The sequence below is a fragment of the Anopheles darlingi genome, chromosome 3 (genome assembly GCF_943734745.1).
Source record: "Anopheles darlingi chromosome 3, idAnoDarlMG_H_01, whole genome shotgun sequence".
Taxonomy (NCBI): domain Eukaryota; kingdom Metazoa; phylum Arthropoda; class Insecta; order Diptera; family Culicidae; genus Anopheles; species Anopheles darlingi.
In genome coordinates, this window is record NC_064875.1 from 22,376,467 (window position 1) to 22,401,466 (window position 25,000).

The following is a 25,000-nucleotide window of genomic DNA, read 5'->3' on the forward strand; positions in this document are numbered from 1 at the left end:
GTCCCAGGGGCCGAAAGGGGATACCCTTCAAGTAGCCGGGGAAAGCTTATCAAAAAACCACTCTCCCCTACCCAGTCTCAGAATGAGCAGCGATTGCACATGCAACAGCTGGTTTTTGGGGCGAGCAGCAGGCGTGCGGGTTTTGGGCTTAGCTGGAAGCATTCGTTACAACAAACATGCAGATTGCATTAATTGCAACGCTTCACCTTGCCGCAATAAGAGAAATGGATCCGTGGTGCGAACGTACACTAAACAAAAAAAAAACGCTGCTTCACATCGGAGCTAAGCCACGTCACCACAAACCTTCCTGGGGTGGTAAAATGGTTAGGAACAATGGAAAACAAAACGCAACTCTTTTTAAGCTTCTTAACTTTTACATTAGTTTCGCTAATACTACAGCTCCCGCGCTTCTGTTGGACATGTAGCCGGCGCGTTAGCAGCATAAATCGGTGAAACAGACACAACACGGTAGAGAGATTGAGTTCTTTAAGTTTATCACGCGAAAGATTAATTAGAGAGGTGAATACATAACTATTTCTGACTGACGCTCGGGACACGGTAGCGAAAACAATAGCCAATGCGCCGTGACCGGCGAGAAAAGCAACACAACAGCTCCCAGACGGACGCAGACAAAACACACTCAACATACACACGTGAACGCGTGAAAATGCGTACACAGATAAGTAAGAATCAAAATTCAAACAGCATAAATAAAAAAATGTATCGAAAAACCAAAAAAAAAGTGAAAACCTGGACGATCATTTCATTTTGCGTCATATACCATCTACTATCACGCTCTGCAACGGCAGCGAACTCTGTAGAACAATACGGGTTAAACAAAGGGAAGTGCGTTGCCTCAGTGGTTCCGGGATCCTGATTTTTTTTTTTACATTTTATAGTTAGTTTCGTTGGTGTAACTATAGTTGGGTCCAGTAAAATGTTTTTTAATAGGGAAGGAGGTTGATATTGACTGATGATCCTTTAGACTAGAACTCTTTACTCTGGCGTTTACAGTATGAACCGCTTGGCCCTAGATAGTGCGACTATAATACCTCGACCTGCCTTGTATACCTCCAACCAAAACTTGTCCCAAAAATCTAACCGCTTCTCTTTCTCTCTCTCTCTGTTTCCGAATGTTTTCGTCTTGTGTCTTGTCTTTCTGTCCAGTACCCAATATAGTATTGCAATCCATGCTGGGGCCAAGCAGAGCTAATTAATCGAATCAATCGTTCCGTTTGTTGTTGTTGCCTTACTGCATATAGGTGGGTTTCAGAAGCTCATCAAAAGCAGCAAGTTCTAGAAGCGCACGGCGAATCTTCGGCTACTATCGGTGAAGGACGGAGAACGAGATGGTGCTGCTGTAGCCGTTGATCGCCAATTCGGATGGACTCGTTGGCTGGAGGCCGCTGCTGCATACCCTCGATCCATATCGAACAGAACTTTATCTACTTTCGTAAACCTCATGAAATGCCGGTACCGGCTGGACTCGCCACTATTCACCAGCCAGCCAGATCTATCATCCCCACTCATCCCCCACCATCATCAGCGTCATTGCCATTCTACGGGTGCTCTCCACTGCCGACGGCTAAATCGGCGGCGGTGGCGGCGGGAGTTCTCCTGGACAGAACAGAGCAATAAGGTTTTAGTGAGTACCACCACCGCTACCCCTACCTACGTTTCCTGTTGCGTTTTTGACCGGTTTTGTGTGTGTGTTTGTATGGTGCATTGGTCGGTTGGTTGGTCGGCTGGCTGGCTGGCTGGCTGGTTGGTGGAGTGGTGTATGGTGTGGTGTTTTGTGTCAGCTAGCAGATGCCCGTTGATCATGTGTTCCGTGACAGACACTGAGCAACGAGAAACTACCCATGTTACTATCATCAATGGTGTGTCAGTACTGTCCGCTCGATCTATACTACCTGTATCCAGTTGCTCTGTATCCTGTATCTACCATTAACCGACATTCGTTTGCAGTCCATCTAATCTTTTGCTTCAAAATCAATTAAATCGTGTATTTCAGATTAGGCAAATCATTCCTAACCATTTTCATCACGAACCGCCACATTGGGAGGCCCCAGTCGAGGTTCCGTCTACTTTTTCTGCTTTAGATCCCTTGGTGGCCTCAGCAAGCAGCTTCTTGTTTCCTTCCTGTTTTTCCTACTAATACCGTGCGCGCGTTTTCCGTGTTTCTTCCGATTTAGGCGTCGCGCTTAGTCTATTGTTTTGCGCCGTTGTCGTTACTCCCATCTTCCTTTCTTCGTCTTCTCTGGCTTGACTCTGTGGCGTTGTACATTCCTTTTTTGTCGCTTTTTACGTGTGTTTTTCTGTGTGTGTGTTTATGCTCTACTTTTTTCTTATTCAATTCAACCCGCCTTGTACATGTGTCGAGCGGCCTCTTCTTTCCAGTTGCCAAAAAGCTAGTGGAATAGTACCTTTGGCGTGACACTATTGTTCCTATTTCTTGCAGCATAAGTTCCCAGAGACCGGCGCCCCACGGTGACGGCATGTAATGCTTCTGGTATAAGCTGTTGCCCACGAATCCTGTCAGCTGATAAAATGGAGTTATACGGCTAATATGTATTTTCTTACAAAAATTCCTTTCGATTACGACAATTACTATGATAGGTTGTATGTCTCCAAATTTTGATTCCTCGAATGTTTCTCGCTCGATTTTATGACTTCCGGTGATTTATTAAAGTATTGTTCCCGACTATGGTGCCCGTGGTGTAGTTTTTTTTTATTTTTGTTTATTTATTTGCTCATTTACTTTTACCGCTATTCTCTTAATTATGCCCGTCATTCAACGGTCAATCTACGGGTTGAGAGCGTGTTGTCCATCGTGGTGTTATCTTTTGAAATTGAGAAAATTTTATCTCTTCTGCTCTTTTTCTGGTTTTAAGCGATACTTCGAACGATGCAATACAATGGTTAGGGTACAACTATGGTACAACTGTTTTAACTCCGCCTCCGCTCCTCGACTGTTCTCCTAATTTACCATACTAAAAATCCTTTTCAGGATCCTCGTTTATTACTTGACAGTTTTGGAAAGTAGTGTGTGAGTGTAATGCTTGTATCTATAATTTTTTTCCATTCGTGATGCACCACTCGTAAAATAAAACGGAATTATCACGTTTGGTTGACCCAAAGCATGGGATACCGTCGTTCGTCACTATTACTGTTTAATTGTGGGATAAGGTATGGTTCAAATTCCGACTAGCGTCTTATTGGTTCCATAATGTGTTTAATATTCCGCGAGTGGTATCCGAATCGATATCAACGTCTCCCACGACGACGACTAGTCCAGGAATGGCATGTCGGACGAGCCAAATTCCTCCCATTTGTAAAGGAGATGCTTGAAATGGTGATGGTTCCAATGAATTATGACAATCGCGAAACAAATAAAGTATTTGTAACCATCAGTATGCTTGTCTAGACGGAACAAATAATGCTGCTGCTTCAGGGAAGGAATAACTAGGTGCATCAGATGCCCGCCTTTCCTTTGTATCGTATCAGATGCACCTGTACTTGAACTGTCTCCAACTCATTGATCCAGGGCAGGGATGATCAATGACCGGGTGTCGGTCCGTATCTATGTTAATCGGAGCGGCAGTCCACTGCCCACGGCAGATCAATGACGTAGGGTGCTGTCTGCTGGCGCGCGCACCCCACGTGATACGTGATGTGATTGACTAACAAGGATTACGGTCCGTGAAACCAACGACGCTCTCCTTGCTGGTTAGCATTCTTGTCTTCTTCCGGGTTCTCCCCATTCTGGAGAACAACTGGAGCGCATAACAAAGGGTCTCACCCTACAGTAGAATCCTATAAAACAGATCTTCACCCCGAAGAAGCCAGCACAGTTTGCTCCGGTGCATGCTTGGAAGCAGTATGATGGTCGGTTCGTGGCAGTTTCTCGTTCTTCCGCTAGGCATTTGGTTCCTTGGGATCGCCAGAGTAGACGCAGGAAAAGATTTGCGTATGTATTTCGAGTCGGGTGAATGTGAAATGGTAGCAACCTAATAAGATCCTTCTTAAACAGCCAGCAGTTTTGAGAAATGTCATCGAAGCGATCCTCAGTTTGATGGTTGCCTGCGGAGCGCGGTTAATGGTGCGATTAAGCTGCTGAAGGATGGTTTGCCAGAGTTCGGTATAATGCCACTGGAACCACTGGCCGTGGATACGATCACAATTAACCAAGGCGGTCCATCGGCACCGATCACGCTAAGACAGCATTTCACCGGAATTCAGCTGAGCTATCTAACCAACTCAACCATTCTGAAGTATCGGTAAGATAGACCGCTTATGATACGCGCAAGCTCTGTTCTAACAGGTTCCCGATTCTGTCGCTTAGAACTGATTTGAAGAAGCTCATTATCAAAGCGGAAGCCATCACACCGAGGATACAGTTCGCAGGCAATTACACGATGGACGGGCGAATATTGCTGCTCCCGATAACGGGCAAAGGAAAGGCCAATATTACGCTGCACCGACTAAAGTCTCACCATGAGCTGATCGGGGAGCTGGTCGAACGGGACGGAGGTGAAAAGTTCATGTACATTAGGAAGTACTTGGTGCACTTCGACCCGAAGCTGGTAACGTTCGATTTCGAGAATCTGTTTAATGGAGACGCAGCGCTAGGTATGCGATCATAGTATTATCTTCATGCGTGCTTTCGGATTCATTTATTATTTCCATCAATTTTTTTGCCCAGGTAAAACGATGAACCAGGTGCTGAACGATAACTGGGAGGTGGTGTTTCAGGAACTGCGCAGTGCGTACGAGGACACGTTCGGATATATCTTCAGGAAAATCTCGAACCAAATCTTCCTCAAGGTACCGATGAATAAAATCTTCCCGGAGTAATAGATCGAAATCGAATGGTTCGGTTTTTGGGTTAGTTACTAGAAGTACCGAGAAAGAATATTTGCTACCACCGCTGAACAAACTTTCTGTTCTCTCTGGAAAATCTCTGTGGAAGGTTAGTAGCACGGCGCATAGAAACGATATTAAGATACGTTGTTCTCTTTATGTTGTTCTGTAAACGGTAACACTTCTTTTGTTAATTTATGCAACACGGTGTCAGGGGATGGTTAGCTTTATTTATTTCGGCACATTCTACATATCATATCATATCAAAAGACAAAAATACAAAACACGCTCTTCCTTCCAAAATTACCTTGCAGCCATTCGCTCGAATCATCTGTCCATTATTGTCACATTCGTTTTTGTAAAAAATATTATCTGATCATCAGAATACATACCAGCAGACATACACATGGGATAAGCTAACGGATATAGTAGGAGCAAATGCAGTTCCGAAAAGGATAATCATGACCACGATCTGACAATGATCTGAAGACTAGAATATACGGATGCGTGAGGACTTGATGCACCAGCATTCGGTCACCTTTGTGCGTTGTAGGTTTTGGGTTTCAGGACTTCTATCATATTATGCGCGTATGCAGAGTTGTTTTTTTTTTGGCAATCGGATTGCCGTCTATAGGGACACCTTGGACATGGGCAGAGGGTAAGTTCTTCTACGGAGCTTTACTCACTATTGCTTCCATGTACTGGACCGGATTGTTTCACGATACATCGATACGATATTGCAATAGGTTAAGCCATTAGGTTAACGGCTTGATAACAATGAATAACGATTTGTGTCGCCATTTTGATTACATCTGGCTTTGCATTGAGCAAACATTCACGCTCAAAAGAGACACCAGCACGTGCTCTTTTAAACTAGCGCCTTGTACATGATTTTGAGTCGATCATGGGGTGCAGCTACGTGAAACACAGGACAGCCCTGCTGATCCAGATACTCGTCGTACTTGATCTCGTGCGCTGTACTGAAACCGAGAGAACTGGCCACACGCTGCGAGAACATACCCGTAGCATCGGTTTTCATAATCTGGCGACAGAAACGAAAAGAAAGTCGATCAGTTCCACTATCTTGGACAGCGCGTCGGCAGCAGCTACTCCTACTTACTCGAAAACCATGATTACGAGCGACCTCCTCGCTTTTCCTCATCAACTCTTTCGCCAGTCCTTGACCACGGAATCTGATATGAAGAAAGATTTAAACTACATTAGTCTGTCGGGTGTTCCTTTCCAGGGATTGGTATGGCCGTACTTGGAGTCGACGGATAGAATGCGAATTTCGAAAATCTTCTCCACTGCAAACTGCTCAAACAGATCGATCTTGAGATTTTCCTCATACAGCAGAGTGAAAATTGTGCGAAACTTCTCATCCTTCGTCTCGTTCAGCTTTTCCAGAGCATGGCTCGTATCGGCGTTCCCATGGAGCACACCATTAACGACAACGCCAGCAATCTGTGGATGGCGCCAGGGAACAAGAATGGAATTTCGTTAAACCGCTTAGCTATGCGAATGATAATAACGACGATGAGGGTGATGATGGTTGATGATTGAAATACCAGACCTCTCCACTGTTCGTCACCGCCATCACACTGATACCATCGTGAAGACTCGAGAGGCTGTGCTTCTCGAGCAGCGTGTGCCCATCGCCGGGACGACAGAGACTCACAGCCTTGTTGAGGGGCTCGTCGGCGAAGAACGTTTGGCGGAGATGATGAATCACTTGCGGAAACCAGGCCTCCGTTATCAGCTCCATCCGTAAACCACCGTTACCGTTTGCAAGCATTGCACGCTTCTCTAAGAACAGTTACAAAAAGGAGATTGGAAGAAATCGGTCCAAACTTATAATATTCCTACTGTTATCGATATTCTTCAGCTTTATCAAAAGGACTCGGAAAATTAAACTGGTGATAACGCGAGAATGCTTGCTAGAGAACGTGCGAAACAATTTGAACGATTGTACTCACTCTCTGGCCTAGCCTAGGAGTTTACTACAGCCTCGTATCTACGATATCGATCTACGTGAACCGGAAACCAGGATAATGGTTCTTCACAGAATGGGGTATTCAAACGGGGCCAGAACAATCCAAATTCTACACACACACACACACATACACACCAGCACCCCCCGATGTTCGCGTTTGGTTCGTCGCACAAAGTGGTTGCTCCTGAACTGATGAGGCAGGTCGAATCAATTTCAAAGCTACAAGGACGAACAACCCGAATGACAACGCCGATGTGTGACTCAGCGACGACATGGAGATAGATGGGGTGGTGCAGGAGTCTGTGGGACTAGGATCCTGGGGGCGCGCGAGTTGTTTGAAGGGCCGTTCGGCACGACAACAATTCCTTTTTACGCACTTCTACGCATGTCCTGTTTTCAACGCCAGGACAAGACCAGAATGGGAGAACGGTACGAAGGGCAGCATAGTGTCGTTTTGTGGAAGCATAGCATATCCTTGGCCTCGGAATCGGGCTGGGAGAACGTCGACCTGGGTTGGTCGGCCATGGTGTGAGGAAGGTTTTTTGCCTTCGACTCTTCGGCTCGCGTTCGGCTCGGGGGCTCGTCCTTTTTGCAACAGGTGGTTTCGCATGCAAAGGTCAGCCAGGATGGGGGATCAACGGGACGGTATGGGAAATGGTGGAAGATGGAGCGATGGCAGGATGGAGGCAACGTAGAAGATGACCAAAATTCGTGCGCCAAACTCACTATCCGCCGTATGCTGTTGTGCGCGAGAGCGAGACAGCGAACGTTTGAATGTATGAGGACTCATCGGTTGGTAGTATTGGGCATTTAGTGTACATACAAGGACAGTGCGTTTGAAGTGCATAATATGGCCAATTTTCACTACCGGAAGTTAAAGTTAACCAACCACCTTTGAAGAGGAGAAAAGTAAAACAACTCAATTCTTTTTCTGGTAACTTGAACAATCACCACTGGGTCATGTTTGCTGCTGCATAGCTAGGTTTAAATATCAAAAACCGCAAACAAATCTCTGTTAACAAAAAAACAGTTAGTACAGCTCTCAATTTTAATCGATAAAATACGTTTAATTTAACGAAACAGCCCCAACCTCAGAGCACTCCATGGAAAAGCTGTCGGAAAGTCCCTCAAATATGTTGCCATAGCAACGGCGCTACGTAATACACAAAACATTGAACAACAAATGCGGAGTTCGGCGAAGGATTCACAGTCCAGTTCCATTCCAGTTTCGTTTTCATTTATTTCCTGAGCCATAAATACGGAATCGGTGCATTTGCACGTTGACCACAGATCCCGGTGAGCCGAAAGCAATATCATTGTGAGTACACTTGTATGGCGCCTTGACTGACTTGAGGAGGAGGAGTACTTCTCGTGTGAACAATATCCTGCTTTTCGTCCCTCAGAGCCTCTGGGACGGTGCAGTAGCCAAGGTTCGGGGTAGGAACATTGGTGAATAGTTTTCGACTCGAAATCGCCGCAGTTTGATTCGCTTTAAATTATGATGAAATCCTCGTACACTGGCTGGCCCTTATTGGTAACACTTTGTCTCGCAACACAGGCAATCTAATGGTGTGGTAAATGATGCTGTCTAATGTAGATGAACTATTTAAGATGATCTCCTCGTCTAACTACTCTAGTTGCACTAAAATGGAAGCAGAGACCGCTTCATCGTTCTCGCCACAGGAACAGAGTGAGTGAGAATCCTAGCAGCAGGCTGGCTAACGCACGGCTGCTGCCATGCAACGATAAACCAGGGCTACTGTTGAACATCTGCTGTCCACTTGCCTGCGATGGTTCGAAGAAACCGTCGCTCTTATCACGCAGGATTTCCGCCCGATTGCGCAGATTTTCCGTGGCATCGTTAAACAGCACATTGTTCCGTCCATCGAACGGCCCGTACAGATTGAACGCTTCCGCTTTGTTCCCATTTTTGCGCCCAAACAGCTTATCGATGTCTTTCAGGGCGTTGTAGATCTCCTTCTCGCGGCGGGACACTGTTTCGTTGTTCACCATAATGCGTCCCATAGCCGTCCAACCGAGGTAGCAGAGTGCATTGTTTTTCACCGGTCGATTGAAGGGGCAGAGAATGGTGAAATCGTGCGCCTTGGAGCTGTTGGAAGCTGCAAGAAAGGTGATCCAGACGTTAAACACCTTCCAGGCTTTGGCCCATTGGTTATCCTGCTCATGTGGCTTACCTTTGACCGCCTTGAACGTTTCATAGCTGACGAACGCTACTTCGGCGACACCATCCTGGAGGCAGCGCATTGCTCCTTCGTCTCCACTGTACTGCGCAGCACAGTTTCCACTGCGATGCCAATTGCAGGAACCATCGGTGAAAAAGTTTCGAATATCACCGATCGAGTGGTTACGCAGGGAAGTCATAACGGCTAGATGAGCAGCACCTTCGTAGTGCGGGAAGCATGCCTTTCGGTTTCGAAGATCTGGAACGAAATTGATGGGCCGATTTGACTAGTGATCTCCACAAAAGAGCCTCTAGCCGTGCTGTGTCAGTGTCTTACCGTATCCGGAACGTAATCCAATGCCTTTCGTTACCACGGCAACGATCATGTACTTGTGCAGTGCATTCGATGAGTGTTCATATAGCATTGGCCGAAGACCGTAATCTCGCTGAGCACGAAGTGCATTGTCCTGATCGACGATCACTACGTCCGCATCCTTGGACCCTACCTTCGCCATACACTTGTCCAGACTCTCCGTTCGGATGCATTGCAGCCCCGGCTCGACACCGTACACGGTTGCTACCTCCTGTAACCAGGAACACTTGGATAGTTCGATCAACGATTTGGTGCAGAACACTATCGAGCGGCTTGGATTGCAGCCCGGGTTATTGTACGCATCCTGGAACCCGACCGCCTGGTCCAGATAATCGTCCACCGTGATGACGTTGTCCAGTGTCGTCACGTTCACGTGGTACGTCTCCAGCACCATCAGCAGTGCGTTCTGCCAGCTGTTGATGTCATCGTGGGACAGATGCGCGACCAGGTCCTGCACATCCACGGCCACTTTGCTATGAAAATCGAACGGTTTTTTTAGTAGATTTTCCGGAGTTCCGGATATCGGAGAAAGTTCTCTCGGCGATACTTACGATCGCGCCGCAATGGCCGCCCATGGTTTCGACACCCAGACGCACGGTTTCCTGGTGTCCAGTGGCTGCAAGTGTCCATCGGGACACAGGAAACTGTACTCGGACGAGTTGGCTTCTGCTGGCAATCCACCGAATCCGAAGTGACTCTGGACGTCGTCGAGACGGGCCCAGGCTACCTCACCGGCACCACTCGTCAAACAGTAGAGTGGCCCTCGGCGACCCCAGTGTTTGTCTCCGATGCCACACTGGTACGAGTTGTAGCACAGCTGGCACAGGGAAGGATACTTCATCTCTGCAATACAGGGCAGATGACTACGGTGAGAATTTGCTTTGGAGAATCGTGCGTATCCTACGTGAGAAGGAATCTTACTTAGCCGACGATCCTCCTCTGGATCCGGTACCCACGGGCCAGCACGGCACGATGGACCGAAGAAGCTGGAAACCGATTTAAGCCTCGACTCGATCGGTGACAGGTCCGCTTCACATTCGCGTGGCGTCAGTCGCGTCTCGAAGTACTGGAATCAGTCAGAAAGCATTTTTGTTGAAGGTGTCCCAGGCTTACTCACGGTGTCCATACTTACATCTGCCAGCACCTCTGTCCAATGGTTCTTCAGTCCATGGCCCGGGTGACAAAATTTACTACCCCGCAGTTCCCGGGCGGTGTTAATTTCAGCCTCATTATCCACGACCACCACAATTTGGTACTCAAAGTGCTCTGTTGGTCAAAGACCGGGAGAGATAAAGAAAGGGAACGGGTGAAAAGACTCGCTTTAAGGTTGGTTCCACGGGCTACATGGTTTGGCGTGAAAGGTACGTACCGCTATGAAAGCGTAGCTCGCTTGTCACGAGAATGTCCACACCGGACCAGCGGGCTGCCAGTAGATCTTCCGGGGAGAAGGCAGCAAAATCGGCGTTACCCTTATGCACCTTCCGCAGGCAATCCAACCGATCGAGCCCATACACGCACCGCAGGTTGGACTTTTTCTCTAGCGTTGGACAGTTTTGGGCACCCTTCTTGTAGTTACCACTTCCCTCGACGATGCAAACGCGCACTATTTGAGTTTAGTGTCAATAGTCATAGAATGAGAAATTGCAAAAGAGACAAACAGGTATCAGTGACAAGCTCGCTATTTAAGCAGATATTTCGTACGAGTCTTGACGTTAAGGCATCGTTACGCAAAGCATGGGGAGGAAAGAAAGTAAATGATGTCTAAGCATGGGCGGCAACACCATTGGTTCTACTTAAGAGATCTTCTAATGGAAGATATCTATTACTAAAAACCTTAATAATAACCAAACTAAGTCAAGAATATGGTGTCCACAATTAGGATAAATCAAAGCATCGCACATAGCATAACTGTAATGTGCTCATGACTATATCAAACCTATTTGTATCTTTCATTTGAATGTTTTGAACACATATCTTTGATCATTTAATTTTTCTGTTATTTAGTTGCAAGTATGTATTTTCCCAAGTAAATCTCTCGTTTTCGTTTTCTAAATGTTTTAAACTAAAGAAACGCTAAATTTAGAAAAATCCATCAATCGTTACCAGAAGAATTAAAAAAAATAAAAGCAGAGCTTTCAAATGGTTCTTCCTTAAAACTTTACCTAATATGTTTAAAATGCTGTGCTTTAAAATGGCTTCACAATAATTCATGTATCTCCTCGCTTGATGTATCTCTCAAATGTATCAATTCATTATTGAGAACCTTTGGAACTGGCTGGACCAAAAGAACAATCAATTTGGCGCCAGTATCCCTGAACTTTTTTTCGTATCTTGTCTGAATACCGTTGAGTGCAAAGAAGAATGTTTGTCGACGTGTTTAGGTGCGTGTGGCAAGAATGTCTGGGACATGATCGTGCATTATTGAAGAACATTTTATCACGATTTTTCTCTTGCTAGATTAAAATATTGCAAAGCGCAACTAGCATCCATTCGCACTCAAGTTCGCTAATCTTATCACTCTCTTTGCATGATTCACTCAAGCAATTAACGTCGGTTTCTCGATTGTCGCGTCGATCATTTCAACATCCATTTCAGTTCATCTTCCTCCATCGCTAATACGCTAATGGCGTGCTGGCAAAACTTGTTCGATTGTCAACCACTGGCGACGGGGGTTTTCCCCTTTCCCCGCAAGGAGTTTCTTAATTGCGCAAATAGGTGTCACTTAAAGCAGCGCCGATCATGCGAGAAGATAAACCGGCTGCAGCCGCGGCTACCGGCTTGAGCCAGTTAGGGGTGCTAACCACCCTCCACGGCACCACGGTGGTTCAGGTTTTTGGCCGACATATCGTGTGACCTTCGGCAGGCCGAGGGCCTGAAACCACCAGTGATGACAGTGAATACCGCCTCCACTCGGAATGATTGGCTCGAACGAGCGACGTATGCCGCTCTCCGCGCGCATACCGAACAAGCTAGCGGTCGGGTGTGTGGGGTGGTATGTTGCTTGAATTGGTAATTAAGTTTCCGTACGGCATAATTCTTTTTCCTTGTCCTCCCTTCCGCGATCGCACCGTTACAATGTAGTTCATTCCATATTCGCAGCAATCGCTTATCGACGTTGCTTCCTTATCATTCTTCATCAGCATTTATCGCAGCCGAATTGAACCATCCTCAAACCTCGAAATGGCGGTTTCCTAGCAACGTGAAAGTGATCTACGATCCAATATCCAATGGTTAATCGATTTCATTCCTTCAAAAGAATGATTTTGCAATCCACTACAGACAACAAATACTTTCCACAGCTCATGAGTATGCCACGCTTTGGAAAGCAATGATGTAATTCATTCGTCAAAATCAAACAGACAAAAAAGTGGAGAACGCGAATCGCGATCACGAACACCACCACCACCATCGACGCACAACCTGCCGCCAAATCAAGTGAAACAGAAGTTCGTAAAAAAGTGAAAGGATCTGTGGCGTGGCGGTTCGAGACGACAACCGATAACACATAGTCGAAAAGGTAACACGGCCACCCTCCCTCTGGGCCCACACCCAAGCAATCCGCTCTCAAAAACCCGATAACATTGGCCTCGATTAACGGGGCCGTAAGGGATGGGATCCGTTACAAAACCGTACGAATCAGCGTGACCTTGGGCATCGTACGGGCGCGTTTCCCTTTCTCGTAGTTTGGCGAGAGAAAGGTTGTCGGTGACCGTATCATCACGGGCTGCACGCAGTCCCTCTTTCGGGAGCAATAACCATAATTTCGTCTGCCAATTGTAGTGGCTGTGGTCACTTGTGCAGGCGGCCGCAGGCGGTTTGGTGGTACCTTGCTGGCTTTGGTTTGGTCTTATGTAAAGCGATCACTTTGATTGTCCGCTTGCCTGGATGATACGCTCGAAGCAACGATTCTTTATTTTACTTCGCTTTGCAGCGTGCATGGTTTTGTTTGTGGTGATGATGATGATGATGATGATGCTACACACAAGAAACGAATGCACCCTTGCGGCACTATTCACCGAGTACAAAACCAGTTCGTCGCTTGCGGTTTAAGTCATTTGATTTTAATGAAATGACTTGAGTGCGCAATACGCAGCTTCTTCTCGCTGGTTGGCCTCGCGCATTCTGATCCGTTATTTCACGTAAAAAGACAAACACTTTTCACTTTCCGTTGCACAAATTTTCTCATGCTATTCATCATCATCTTCCTCTTCTTGCTCGAAAACACACGCTTTCTTCAGGAGACTGGTAACTTACACTGTTTCGATGGCTGCTGCGATTTGGCATCGTAGCTGTGGAGCAGAAACACTAAAACTAGCAACCATCGCCAAACCGAAGATGGCCTTTGCAGCATCATCGTACACTAGAATTTCTACCGACCGCGGATCACGTTTCGAAATGCCGAAATGACACCAGCACTGACCACTCCACAGCACACAGCTGCCTTCTTCCGTGGTTTGCCCTCGCGGAAACCCACACGGAAGGATTTGCGGAGGTCCAACGTTCGCTGGACACTGGTTCGTCGTCGCGGTGCGTTCCGTATTCTCGATCCGTTCGGCCGGCCTATCACAGATGATCTGACGTTCACCGAATCGGTTCGCAGTGAACGCGACGCGAACGGAGGCTCGAGTGTCCCCAAACCGCAGCCACGCACCGCACCCCCTACCGGTTGCGTGGTTGCGTCGGGCCGAAACGTGGAAGCTCGACCACACCACCACACACGCACGAACCGATTGCTTGCCTGACTGACTGGTCCGAGCCCTCCTCAGCCCCTCTCGGCCGGAGCCAAACGACGGAGGATACACGAATGAACGGACAGCGCACGGATTGCGTGTGTAAAATGAAGCAAAACAAAAAGCAACCCCTCCCGGGAATGCACGAGGGGGTCGCCGTTTGGCTACTCATCCTGGAGTGGTCTATCCGCATGACACCGGGCGATCTGCTGCTGGATGAACCTGCCAGAAAGCAACCGTACAGGGCAACCAGCATCAACAGCAGTCACGGTTATCATGGCACGATAGTTAACATGTGGCCACCGCCACCATGCTGTGGCTTTATGCAACGCGAAAAAGTAAGGCTGCTTCCAACTGGCCTCAATGGAGTGATGAAATCGACATTCGAAGCCGAACACCGGACCGGAGAGTCGCAGGCTTCGAATCGTATCGAATCGGACAAAACAACGCAAAACGCACAAAACAACACAGCACGCTCCAATGCACAATGGGTCGCGGTCTCATCGTGGTGGTGGTGGTGCTAGTGGTGGCGGCTGCCTCGGGTTTTCGGCGTGACTCGGACTGTCGCTGGCGCTGGCGTGGCCAGTTCATGGTTGGGGATTTACCACCAGTAGTAGCCACCGGTAACCGGACCGGGGCTTTTCCTTCTCGTTCGTTCGCTTTTCACTGGAGACACCAGACAACGATGTGGTGAGGAGAGCAATAGAGGAAGGGGACGGGGGGCTGCGAACGCATGTTTACTTATGAAACGGCATTACGAGGAGCGGCGGTGGCGGCGCGCACATGATGAGGTAGCGTCGCGTCTGCCACGGTTGGGCCTTTCTGCCGGGAAAGACACACATGCGCGCTGAGTCACACTCACACTCAGGGGCCCCAAAAACTCCAGTGGTGGCGGGATCGGTTGACCCTGAAAATACCGGTTCTCTGCCACTGGCCCGAAGATGGTTCATGCCACGCTCGCCACGGTTCCCTATTTCTTTTTGTGCCCTTCGTCAGCCACAGCTCAGGGCTGCACAGCTGAGCCGCTGGGAGTGCCGAAGTGCCACAGTCTGAGGCGAACTTTTATATGCTGCAGGCCGATGCACCGAATGCGTTGGATATTTCTTCCGGATCATATTCTTTTGTAGCAAATCGATTCGGCGTTTTGCGCTCTGATTTGAGATGCAGTGACTCTTTATTAAAGCATTTCATCTAAAATTTTATGTAGATAGTAACCTTTTGTAATATGTAGATACCTTTTGTAAATTGTAGATAGTAACCTTTTGTAATATGTTCTTTAGGATCAAAACAACTTGAAGTAATATGCTCATACACTGGCTGTTATCTGGTGATGCTGGTGATATCTTGAAGGTTCCTTGGTTCCTTTTCACTACGGATTTTCTGATAATCTCCATTTCGATCAATCCATTTAACGAAGCAACCGTCGGATGTAAAATGATTTATATTCGCTTATGAAAAATGCATACGTTCTTCGAAATATGATTACTCCACTTTAAAGCACGATTCATTTAGAATCCCGAACCACTGGTCTAAATCAGCGATAATAGAGAGCGTGTATGAAATATGTTGATGGTAAATAATTCGGAAAACTTTCTTCACCAGCAAGCATGTCGTGTCGATCCATTTTCTATCAGCAAAAGCGCCGTGATGGCACACACTATCGAAGGCTTCAACACAAATATTTTACTAGCTAGAGGTATTAATAATAATTAAAAATAAATTTTCCAAATTTCCACAAAATTCTACCTAAAATTCCATCTCATCATACCAAAAAACAGTATCCGAGAAGCCAATGGTATGCGAAGATTAGTTTAGGACAGCTCTGAAGTCAGAAAATCTTTAGGTATTCTACCACAGGGCCGAGCACAGTTTAGTGTTTTTATCGACAATAAGAAAGTCTGGATCTTCATGAATACACAACTCATTTGTTACTGTGGACCTATAATCAATGCCTGTGTATATTTGTGATGGTGGATTCTAAAAGAATTAAGCTTTATCCCCAGCAATGGGCATATAAAGTTTAATAATTTGTTTATTTCACACCTTGTGGCTCTCGATAATCACGGATTGATTGCCACATTTTCTGCCACCAGACCTAAACCAACAGGATAAAAACCCACATGCTTCGATACCCCTTGGCCTGTGGTTCGAGATGCGGTTTCGTCTATTGATTCGCTCTACCATCCACCTGTTCACGCTATTTGGTAACTTTACGGCCGTACTCCCCGCTCAATGACACAATTCGAGGGTGGAAATGGAGCGAATAATGCGATTACGCGCACAATCGAGAGTGCAAGAAAGTGCTAGAAATTGAAGAAAGAGAAGAAAAAAAAACGATTTCATAACACTTTCGTTACTCCGCTGGTCACTTAAATCTGAACGGTTGACGGTTTTCTTCCTGATCCTGATCGTGGTTTTACTGCATACTCCAAAGAGAGACTTCAGAGAGGGAACTCGAAAGACAGCTGCAGATTGCTCTGGTTCCAGCGACACAGAGATCTTGAACTTGCCTTATCTGCATTATTAATGATGTTGAATAAAAAGTTTCAGATGTCTTTTGGACCACGGAGACCACTGGGTGGCCCTCCACGGCCAACTCGACCGGCTGCAGTAAAAAAACCATCAACCGTCAACCGACCAACGACAATTCGCCCTGACCCTCAAAAGCCCCAGCCAAGTGGAAAACCCAAAAGCACGATATCGTCCGTCGCAAGGAAACCGGCCGCTATCCCGAAACCTAGCCCTCCCAAGCCTCCAACACCGGACCCGGTTGCGGATTATGAGTCCGATTTTGAGTCGGACGAAAGTGTCCCGAGTAGTACTGGGGAGCAGAGCTCCAGCTCCAGCAGCAGTGCGAGCGATGTGGAGAATAGCAGTCACTCCAAGAATTCTTCCTCTAACGAGAGTGACGATGAGGCTGAGGATGATGATGATCATGGCAAGCCAACTGTGGCGAGGTATGCGGCAAGAAGTACCACCGCGAACCTGGAACCACCACCGCCTTCGGTGACAGTTGTAGCGGAAACTGGGACCGGGCTTCCTGCCGTACCTCCACCGAAGAAGCCTACCAGAACACGTGCGAATGCACGGAGTATGGATATTTTGAGCAAAATTTCTCTCAGTGACGTAACGATGGATCTGTATCGGTTCGATCCGGAAGATTACTTTGAGCTGAGAACACGTTTCGGTATCAGTACGACGATCGCCCATGGGAAGCACACCCAAACGGATACCATTACCATCTCGACCGCACAGCAAACATCTGGAATCCGAATGCGGACGCGATCCACCTGCATGCGTCAGGGTCGTAGCTTTCGTGGTGGCCATGGAGGTGACGTGGTCGAGGAAGATCGAAACATCGATGGACGACTGGATAACGATGATGATGGTGATGATGAGGATGAGCTTCAGAATTATAGCAGTTTGCAGAACATTGAACGAATGTTTTCCACCCTGAGCGGCGCGCTGGAGCGTCGGTTCTCGAAACCCGCTTCTGCAGGCCGGACAGTTACGCGGAACTCAACCGCTAGTCAGCAGCAAGCGATATTACAGCTGGTCCGCAATTCGGCGCCCATTTTTGAGGCCCTTCTCGAAGGAAGACGATCCAACAAAGCAAACGGAGAACATCGTAGATCTGTAGAGTGCAGTACCACTGTAGCTGGTTATACCGGCGGTACTGGCAGGTCGGTGAAGGTCATACGGACGTTCGATATGGGAAAGATGAGTCCCGAGTTCGAGGTACGGCTCGTGCAGAATGGTTCCGATGATGGTTGCCAAAGGTTTGTGGTGGAATGTTGGGCCAATGGGACCTACACGAGACCTACCTACCGCTTTGGTTCCTGGTCCTCGATCGTGTGCATCGATTATGATTGTCGTACCGGAATGATGATGTTCGGTGGAGCCGACGATGGGTAAAGGACAGAAGAAGGTAAGGGTTAGAATTTGAAATTAAACGACTCCATTTCCCTTTCAGCTCCCTGCAGATGTGGTTGGGAGTGGCAGGCCATTGTGGACCAATTCCACCGCACCAGATTGTGGCTCCATGTGTCGAGGGAAAATACAAATTAAAATGTTGGGAAATGGTCACCGTGAAGGTACTTCCGATGGTCGTCGTTCGCGAGAGTTCAGTTGAAACCGGAAGTGAGAATACGCTCAAGCAGGTATGAGACGATTTGCAGATGCAACTCCAACAGATGCAACAAAACATTCTAACTCCTTCGCTTTGTGCCATCTACAACAGGTCTTTGCGCTTTACTCGACGGGCATCATTGTTGTTTGGCACGTTCAGATACTTCAACGAGCAGAGACACTACCTCCTACGAGGGCACTGAGTGTGACGTTGGGAGGCTCCGCCATTGCGCTTGTTCAGTCGAAAGTAATCGATATTAACACGCGACTGGGAGGACGGGTGCCGCACGATGCCCTTCGATCATACGCGAATCTCATTCTTCACGATCACTATCAGATGGTGGTATCCAGTGATCGGACGATCATACGGCTGAGCCACTTCGTAGACTCGGAGTATGATCCAGCGACACTGACACAACCGGATGCAGGTAAGTCGGGCGATACTACAAGATAAGGCCAAGGCAGTAAAACTCAGTATCCTTTTTACAGATCACTCCATTGTCACGCTGAAGCGTATGGCACAAACGACCGATACACTGTTTGCGCTCTATTCCAATAAAACCGTCCGTGTGCTGAAGCTGTCTACGGAGTCAGGCCGTGGCGGCGGTAGTGCACGTGCCCGGTATCTTAAGCACGATAGCCATCCAAATTTATTGCTTAGCGTGTGCACTAATAAGTCCTGCACCATTCAGAGTATCGTGCATGACGAAGCCAAACGTCGCCTTAGCGGTACAAGCGAGGGACGGGCCGATGGAGGAATGGTAGTATTGCAGCAGCGAGGTTCTCAAGATGAAGAAAATGAGATGGTACCGAGACCACGGTTCCATCATGGCCAGCAGATATTGTTTTTCGGCGCACAGCATCCCGAACGGCTCTTGCATGACGAACGTTTCAACGGCACCAGCGGGACGCTCGTACAGCGTTCCTAGCTAGGAATCTAACAATGAATGTAATCATTTCTTTTCATGTCCTTTCCTTTTAATAAGAAAAATAGTCACAAAACATCGTCTAGATCGTGCATTTTCCCGTTAAATGAGTTCGATTTTATCTTTAAATTAGCTCTCGAGAAGACGAATGCCCCTGTGTTGATCAAGGTCGGAAAACGGTCGTTTTGCAGCAGCTATTTCGTGTGATTCACCCTCCTATTCGACTCTAGTCATGTCGTTTTGGTTACTAAATTTCGCAAATGGTGATATCCTTTTCCATTTCCTGCTACAAAACCATCGAGTACCAATAAATGAAAAAACTGAAAATTTTACCGAAGCGTAGAACCCAGTGTGGATCCACCCTGACAGCGATGGTGGCCGACGAACCGGTGTATATGAGCCTTAACCCTTCGCATCCTGCCGGCCGTGAGTTGTTAGTAAAAACCCTCACCCGCTGCTGCTGGCCGAAGCAAAACGACGTCCGTCCTTGGTGCCGTGGATTCCTTGTGACCAGCCAGGATTGCAGCCGAGGCAGCACGCAACAGGAAGATGGTCAGCGACTGGCAGAAGCACAAAATCATCCAGGAATTCCTCATACCAGACGAGGACAAGGACGACATCGCCTACTGCCAGAGATCGTTGCGGGATTGCGTGAAAGTGCATCAGGTGGGTTTCCTGCTTCTGCTGCTGCAGCTGCTGCCGTCGTGACCTCCATGTGTGCCATGTGTGCGTGTTTGTGCGTGCGTGTGGAAAGCATGTTGTGTGCCTCGACGAATCGCTTTATCAACTATATCAGCACCACTTCTCGTCACCCGGGACTTTTCGATTGCAATTTAATTTCATGATCTTTTGTTTCATTTTCCGTGTCATGGTTACTATCCACAGTATCTTACGGAGCGATGCAAGGATCTGCACGAGGAGCAGGTAAGTTCCCAAACGTGACTCACTTTCGCGACCATCACCTAATCTCACTGTTCTGCCACGCCTGTCTACCTGCGTCCTCGTTCGGTCGATCGCAGCAAACGTTGGTGAAGCAGTACCAACAGGAGCTGGAAGCGGAGATACTGGCCATCGGCAAGGAACAGAGTGTGGTGGTGGCCCATCTTACAAAGCGACTAAAGGAGTTCCAGCACAACACGGCCAAGGAGCGAAAGATCGAGCTCGCCGATGACCTTGCCAATGGTTACGTCGCGTGGGTTTTGTCGAACCATTGTGAAGTGAACGGAAATCCCGGATTATGCCAATCGCCGCACAAGGTATCGGAACGGTTAAGCGAATGGCAGCTCTTCCAGAAGTATCGCGTCGAATCGATCCCCCTTTCGCAATCAAACGAAGATGGCTCTGCAGTCACAGATGATGGTACAAAACGGGCGGAGAAGCGGCTCCGCACACGGCCAGTATTGCAGACGTCGTTGCTGAAACCGGCAACGGAACGTACCGCTACACCTGAGAGCGTCATCGTTAAACCGAAGGCTGCTGATGCCCTTACGCCACCGGTCACACCACCTTCCCCAACTCAATCCGTCCAGCGATCGCCGTCTTCTAGTGCGATGGGTGTGAAAACGGTCGCTGCAACCCCAGCAAGCGGTGGAAGCAACAAACGCAAAGCGATTGAAAGCTCGGCGACGGTCGAGAGTAAAATACTTCGTTCTCGGTCGGCTATCGTCGGTGGCCCGTCCAAGGGAGGAAAGACTGTGGAACCGTTGGAAGAAACGGAACCGGGAGATACCTTTGACGATTCCTCCGCATCATCGGTGGCAACCGATACAGCGACGGTAACTGCCGCTATGAAACGAAGCCGTAGCAGTCTGTACCAGGCATTGAACAAGGCCAAGTTGACCCAGAAAACGAGCCCTCCAAACTCGGCAACGAAAAGCAATCGTGGTGTGCCCACAGCTGCCACCACAGCCACTGCCGGTGCCAATGGCAATGGGCGTGGCAACGAAACAGCAGGCCGAGCTACGTCCGTATCGTCCGATTCCTCAAACTCACGTTCGTCTACGCCTGGTTCATCGCGTAAGGTTGCCGCTACAGAACCGCCGGTCACGTCGGATGATTCGTCGAACGAACGGTTCTTGCCACCGGAAGACTACTGTCCACCGCCGGACACGGTACACGAGTGGGAACAGTACACGTTCCTGAAGCTGTACGGACTGTATACGCTCGAGGACAGCCGTCTGCTGAAGGAACGCAAGAATGAACGCAAACGACGCAGCTGTTGTAGTACCGAGCGAAAGGATTTCCATTATGGCCGGTACGATCAGTTCGAGCAACAGTACTATGTGCTGAGCAAACGACGCACTAACGGTAACAAACGGCCTGCCCTGCTGTACACGGCTACGACCGTTGCCGAAAGGTGTATGAGTCACCGGAAGCAGCAGCAGCAGCAACGTGGTGGTGGAGGATCATGGTCAACGACCAGCACAGAACCGTCACCTCCCTTGGCCTCATCAACGGAAGACGTTGCAGCTATCGTACCACCAATGTCACGTTCGGAATCGCCAGCCTCTGAACCAGTGGCCGACAGTTCTACGACGATTCTGGAACCGGACAACAAAATATGCCTCGTCTGCAACGAACCAGGTAAGTGGAAGCTCGTTGGCGCGGCATGATTCGTGTGTTTTTTGTATTGTCATAGACTGGATAGAAAATTGCTAGTCGACAACTTAGTAATCTGGGTGAAATAACTGCACCGTGTCTATTTTGTAGCACACGTGGACACCATAAATGATGCTTCTTCTTTCTTTTCCACTCGCCAACCGACGTCAGGTACCAGCGACAGCCTCAGCGCTTGTGTGGAGTGCTGCAATTTTTACCACATCAACTGCCACACCGACGAGAAGGAAGAGACGCTTGAAAAGACATTACCACCACCAGCTCTGGAGACGCCTGCTGAGGATAATACCATTGCTGCTGGTGACGATACTTCTACTGCTGCCGCTGCTGTAACCGCTGGCAGCAGCAGCAGCAGCAAGATAGATGATAATGCGGTACAGATACTGCCACCGCAACGGGACAATCTTTGTCCAGGTTGTTTCAAGATAGCCCGCAAAGCGCAGCTTCGGGTAGCATGAGCATGATGTTAGTTTATCACAGTAATTACAAGAGGCCTATACTAGAGAGCGTAAAAAGCTCATGATTCCCGTTTTAGTTAGCGAATTGTTAATAACGAATGAGAAAGGACCATTTGAGGGACCCACCAACATATGATTAACCTCGAAAGGATTCCCCTTTCCCACCCCTAGGTGCAATGATTTAAATAAATATTAAAAAATGAAATGGAAATGAATCCGGTTTCAAATGGTTTCAAAAACTGTGGTACTTGTTTTAATAGATTCCTGATTTTTGTCGTGATGTTAAAAAAATGATCGCTTCATGAGTACTAGAAGGATCGCGCGTGGACACATGGTTATACCTTCTCCAGCGCCTGCTTCAGATCGCCAATCAGATCATCAGAGTCCTCCAGACCAACGGACAACCGGACCAAAGCATCGGTAATACCGAGAGTGACACGCTGCTCGAGCGGTACCGAAGCGTGCGTCATGACTGAAGGCAGTTCGGCCAAGCTCTCGTACCCGCCCAGACTCTCGGCCAGCGTGAACACGTGCAGCGCCTTCAGGAAAACGGAGGCCTCCTCCAGCCCACCGCGAATGTAGAACGACATGATGCCGCTGTGACCGTACGTTTGGCGCTTGGCAAGCTCGTGCTGCGGATGCGACGGTAATCCGGGATGGAGAACACGCTCAACCTTCGGGTGTCCCTCGAGGAACTGAGCGATCGCTAGTGAATTACTCTTGTGGCGCTCCATACGCAGAGCAAGCGTTTTCAGGCTGCGATTCACCAGGTAGCAATCGAATGGTGATGGCACGATTCCGGTCGCTGTGGAAAAAATAAAATCCGGCATAAGTAAATGGAAGTAGCATCGAACTACAATATCGATGGTTACCATTTTGCAAAAACTTCAGACGCTCGTAGATCTGCTCGTCGCTCGTAACCATGGCACCCATAATGACATCGGAGTGACCGTTCATGTACTTGGTCAGCGAGTACATTACCACATCTGCCCCAAGATCCAGGGGACGCTGCAGATAGGCCGACAGGAACGTGTTGTCCACCACGACGACGATCTAAAAGCCCAACAATGAAATGATTAAACATTGGTCGGCTTCTTTCTTCATTAAATTGTTGTCATACCCCGGGACGTTTGTGTGCAATCTCGGATACGGCCTTGATGTCGATGACCTTCAGCAAAGGGTTGGTCGGTGTTTCCATCCAGAACAGTTTGGTGTTGGGTTTGATCGCTTGCTCGACCTGCTCCAGATTGGTGAGATCAATGAAATCGATCTCGATGCCCATCTTCATCGCAACGTTGCGTAGCAACCGATTAGTGCCCCCGTACAGATCATCACCGGCCACCACGTGATCGCCGCTCTTCAGCATCGTGATGACGGTCGTCGTCGCGCCCAGACCGGAAGCGAACGTGAGTCCGAACTTCCCATTGTCGAGGGAGGCGAGGCAGCGTTCGAGCACGTCCCGGGTCGGATTACCGCTACGACCATACTCGAAGCCCTAGGAACGATAAGCGAGGAAAGTATGAGATGAGGACTACGGAACTGCATGATGATTCGTCATGCCTGATGGTTCGAGGAAGTAGGGACCTACAGCATGTTGTGCCGGACCCGACTGTTTAAAGGTGGTACTCATGCTTATCGGTGGTACGACCGCCCTGCTGTTCCACTGTTCCGCATCTTGACCCACGTGGATAGCTTTGGTCGAGAAACCCTTCGGCTGGAGCAGGAAGCCATCGGAACTGGAAGCATATTCAAATAAAAAATCGGTCGATATTGAATGAAATTGAAGTGCGGAGATAAAGAAGAGCCGTCGGATACGTGCTTTTCCCCTACATTTAATAATTCTGATTGAACTACAAGTTGATATAAAAATGAGAAATGATTTTCAAATGATGAAACCTTCGTTGATCCGAAGAACGTTATTAATGCAGCATCCTCTGTCATTGAGTCCTTTGGTAGTTTTTAATATTCGCTTCTCTTTTCAATCGATCTCGCACATACCTAGATACGAAGGAAATTTCCGTTCATTTGGCGATCAATTTGGTACGAAAATTTACGTTTCTGCCCCAAGAAAAAATGCAGTAAACACCAAAAACAGATTCTACCGTTGGTTGATCCCATGCAAATAAAGTTAGTAAGCTATGACTGCCGCCGATGACAACGGATATTATTCCAGTTTCTTGTTGAAATAATTAAACTGAAAGGAACCACAGAGCGTCTTCTGACCACCATCTACCTCTAATCTAGAACTGTACCACCATACAGCTGATAGGCGAATTTTCGGTTCCACCACACGGTGCGCCATGCCAACGAACCCGCGATCCCTTGCAAACATTGACATCGTGTGGTATCTGCGTGTTTTTTCCAATGCATTCAAGCCAGCCCTGTCCACCCATGGTTTCTGCGGTGATAAGCAACCAAACACCGGGACCAACGGGGGGATGCTGAGGCGAGAGCAATGGCGAGAACGTCCCAATACGATGGTGCCGGTACCACCGTTATCAGTAGACCTGTTTTTTTTTCGGTTGCTCTTGTTAGAATTCCGGAATTATTTAAAGTACCTTATTGTGTCGCTAACCATTGTCACTTTCTTGGACGTGCACACGAGCCTCCCTGCTCGTCAGCGATGACGTAGAAGTCATACGAGTACTGATCAATTCCGCAGCTATAGTTTGGAACAGGGCGGCTGCTGCCCTTGCCACAAAAGCAGATTTCGTTGGCAGAAGAGAACCTT

General features: G+C 48.1%; 5 protein-coding genes across 6 annotated transcripts in view; 3 read left to right on the forward strand and 2 right to left on the reverse strand.

The window, feature by feature from the left end:
• The window catches only part of LOC125954920 (serine/threonine-protein phosphatase alpha-2 isoform), an 8,856-nt gene extending 6,058 nt beyond the window's left edge, over window positions 1–2,798 (forward strand). Inside the window, exons 7-8 of one of the 2 annotated variants that reach the window (XM_049685602.1) lie at window positions 1,263–1,645; window positions 2,462–2,798. In XM_049685602.1, coding sequence (XP_049541559.1) covers window positions 1,263–1,300 — 38 coding nt within the window. In that variant the 3' untranslated portion in view covers window positions 1,301–1,645; window positions 2,462–2,798. Of the gene's footprint in view, window positions 1–1,167; window positions 1,646–2,461 lie in introns of those variants that run through there. The other variant, XM_049685601.1, reaches the window with a different exon arrangement.
• A 1,016-nt stretch (window positions 2,799–3,814) lies between these two features.
• Window positions 3,815–5,268, forward strand: LOC125954923 (protein takeout-like). Its single transcript, XM_049685606.1, has 4 exons — window positions 3,815–3,970; window positions 4,034–4,280; window positions 4,346–4,632; window positions 4,706–5,268. The coding sequence occupies exons 1-4, from the start codon at window positions 3,868–3,870 to the stop codon at window positions 4,855–4,857; spliced, it is 789 nt and encodes a 262-aa protein (XP_049541563.1). The 5' UTR covers window positions 3,815–3,867; the 3' UTR covers window positions 4,858–5,268.
• Window positions 5,269–5,731: 463 nt separating this feature from the next.
• LOC125954928 (transferrin) lies at window positions 5,732–13,967 on the reverse strand. The gene is made up of 12 exons (XM_049685613.1): window positions 13,666–13,967; window positions 10,781–11,014; window positions 10,544–10,677; window positions 10,333–10,477; window positions 9,963–10,254; window positions 9,376–9,884; window positions 9,052–9,297; window positions 8,617–8,976; window positions 6,437–6,669; window positions 6,128–6,327; window positions 5,984–6,056; window positions 5,732–5,905 (listed from the first exon to the last, which is right to left on the reverse strand). Exons 1-12 carry the CDS (start codon window positions 13,763–13,765, stop codon window positions 5,732–5,734), a joined length of 2,700 nt encoding a protein of 899 aa, XP_049541570.1. The 5' UTR covers window positions 13,766–13,967.
• A 5,687-nt stretch (window positions 13,968–19,654) lies between these two features.
• Window positions 19,655–22,466, forward strand: LOC125954913 (uncharacterized). The gene is made up of 4 exons (XM_049685591.1): window positions 19,655–19,861; window positions 20,081–20,119; window positions 20,215–21,778; window positions 21,965–22,466. The coding sequence occupies exons 1-4, from the start codon at window positions 19,745–19,747 to the stop codon at window positions 22,267–22,269; spliced, it is 2,025 nt and encodes a 674-aa protein (XP_049541548.1). The 5' UTR covers window positions 19,655–19,744; the 3' UTR covers window positions 22,270–22,466.
• Window positions 22,467–22,496: 30 nt separating this feature from the next.
• The window catches only part of LOC125954918 (cystathionine gamma-lyase), a 3,955-nt gene continuing 1,451 nt past the window's right edge, over window positions 22,497–25,000 (reverse strand). Inside the window, exons 2-5 of the mRNA XM_049685598.1 lie at window positions 23,858–24,005; window positions 23,390–23,764; window positions 23,142–23,322; window positions 22,497–23,074 (exon numbers count right to left, since the gene is read on the reverse strand). Of these exons, the coding sequence (XP_049541555.1) occupies window positions 22,605–23,074; window positions 23,142–23,322; window positions 23,390–23,764; window positions 23,858–24,005 (1,174 nt within the window). The 3' untranslated portion in view covers window positions 22,497–22,604. The remainder of the gene's footprint in view (window positions 23,075–23,141; window positions 23,323–23,389; window positions 23,765–23,857; window positions 24,006–25,000) is intronic.

Bases quoted from the DNA above. Each gene is read 5' to 3' on its own strand.
- LOC125954923 (XM_049685606.1), top strand. From the start codon at position 3,868: ATGCTTGGAAGCAGTATGATGGTCGGTTCGTGGCAGTTTCTCGTTCTT. The intron at 3,971-4,033 runs GTATGTATTTCG...CTTCTTAAACAG, and splicing joins AGACGCAGGAAAAGATTTGC to CCAGCAGTTTTGAGAAATGT. The intron at 4,281-4,345 runs GTAAGATAGACC...TCTGTCGCTTAG, and splicing joins TCAACCATTCTGAAGTATCG to AACTGATTTGAAGAAGCTCA.
- LOC125954928 (XM_049685613.1), bottom strand. From the start codon at position 13,765: ATGATGCTGCAAAGGCCATCTTCGGTTTGGCGATGGTTGCTAGTTTTA. The intron at 8,977-9,051 runs GTAAGCCACATG...CCTTTCTTGCAG, and splicing joins AACGTTCAAGGCGGTCAAAG to CTTCCAACAGCTCCAAGGCG. The intron at 6,328-6,436 runs GTCTGGTATTTC...CGCCATCCACAG, and splicing joins CGGTGACGAACAGTGGAGAG to ATTGCTGGCGTTGTCGTTAA.
- LOC125954913 (XM_049685591.1), top strand. From the start codon at position 19,745: ATGGTCAGCGACTGGCAGAAGCACAAAATCATCCAGGAATTCCTCATA. The intron at 19,862-20,080 runs GTGGGTTTCCTG...TACTATCCACAG, and splicing joins ATTGCGTGAAAGTGCATCAG to TATCTTACGGAGCGATGCAA. The intron at 20,120-20,214 runs GTAAGTTCCCAA...GGTCGATCGCAG, and splicing joins AGGATCTGCACGAGGAGCAG to CAAACGTTGGTGAAGCAGTA.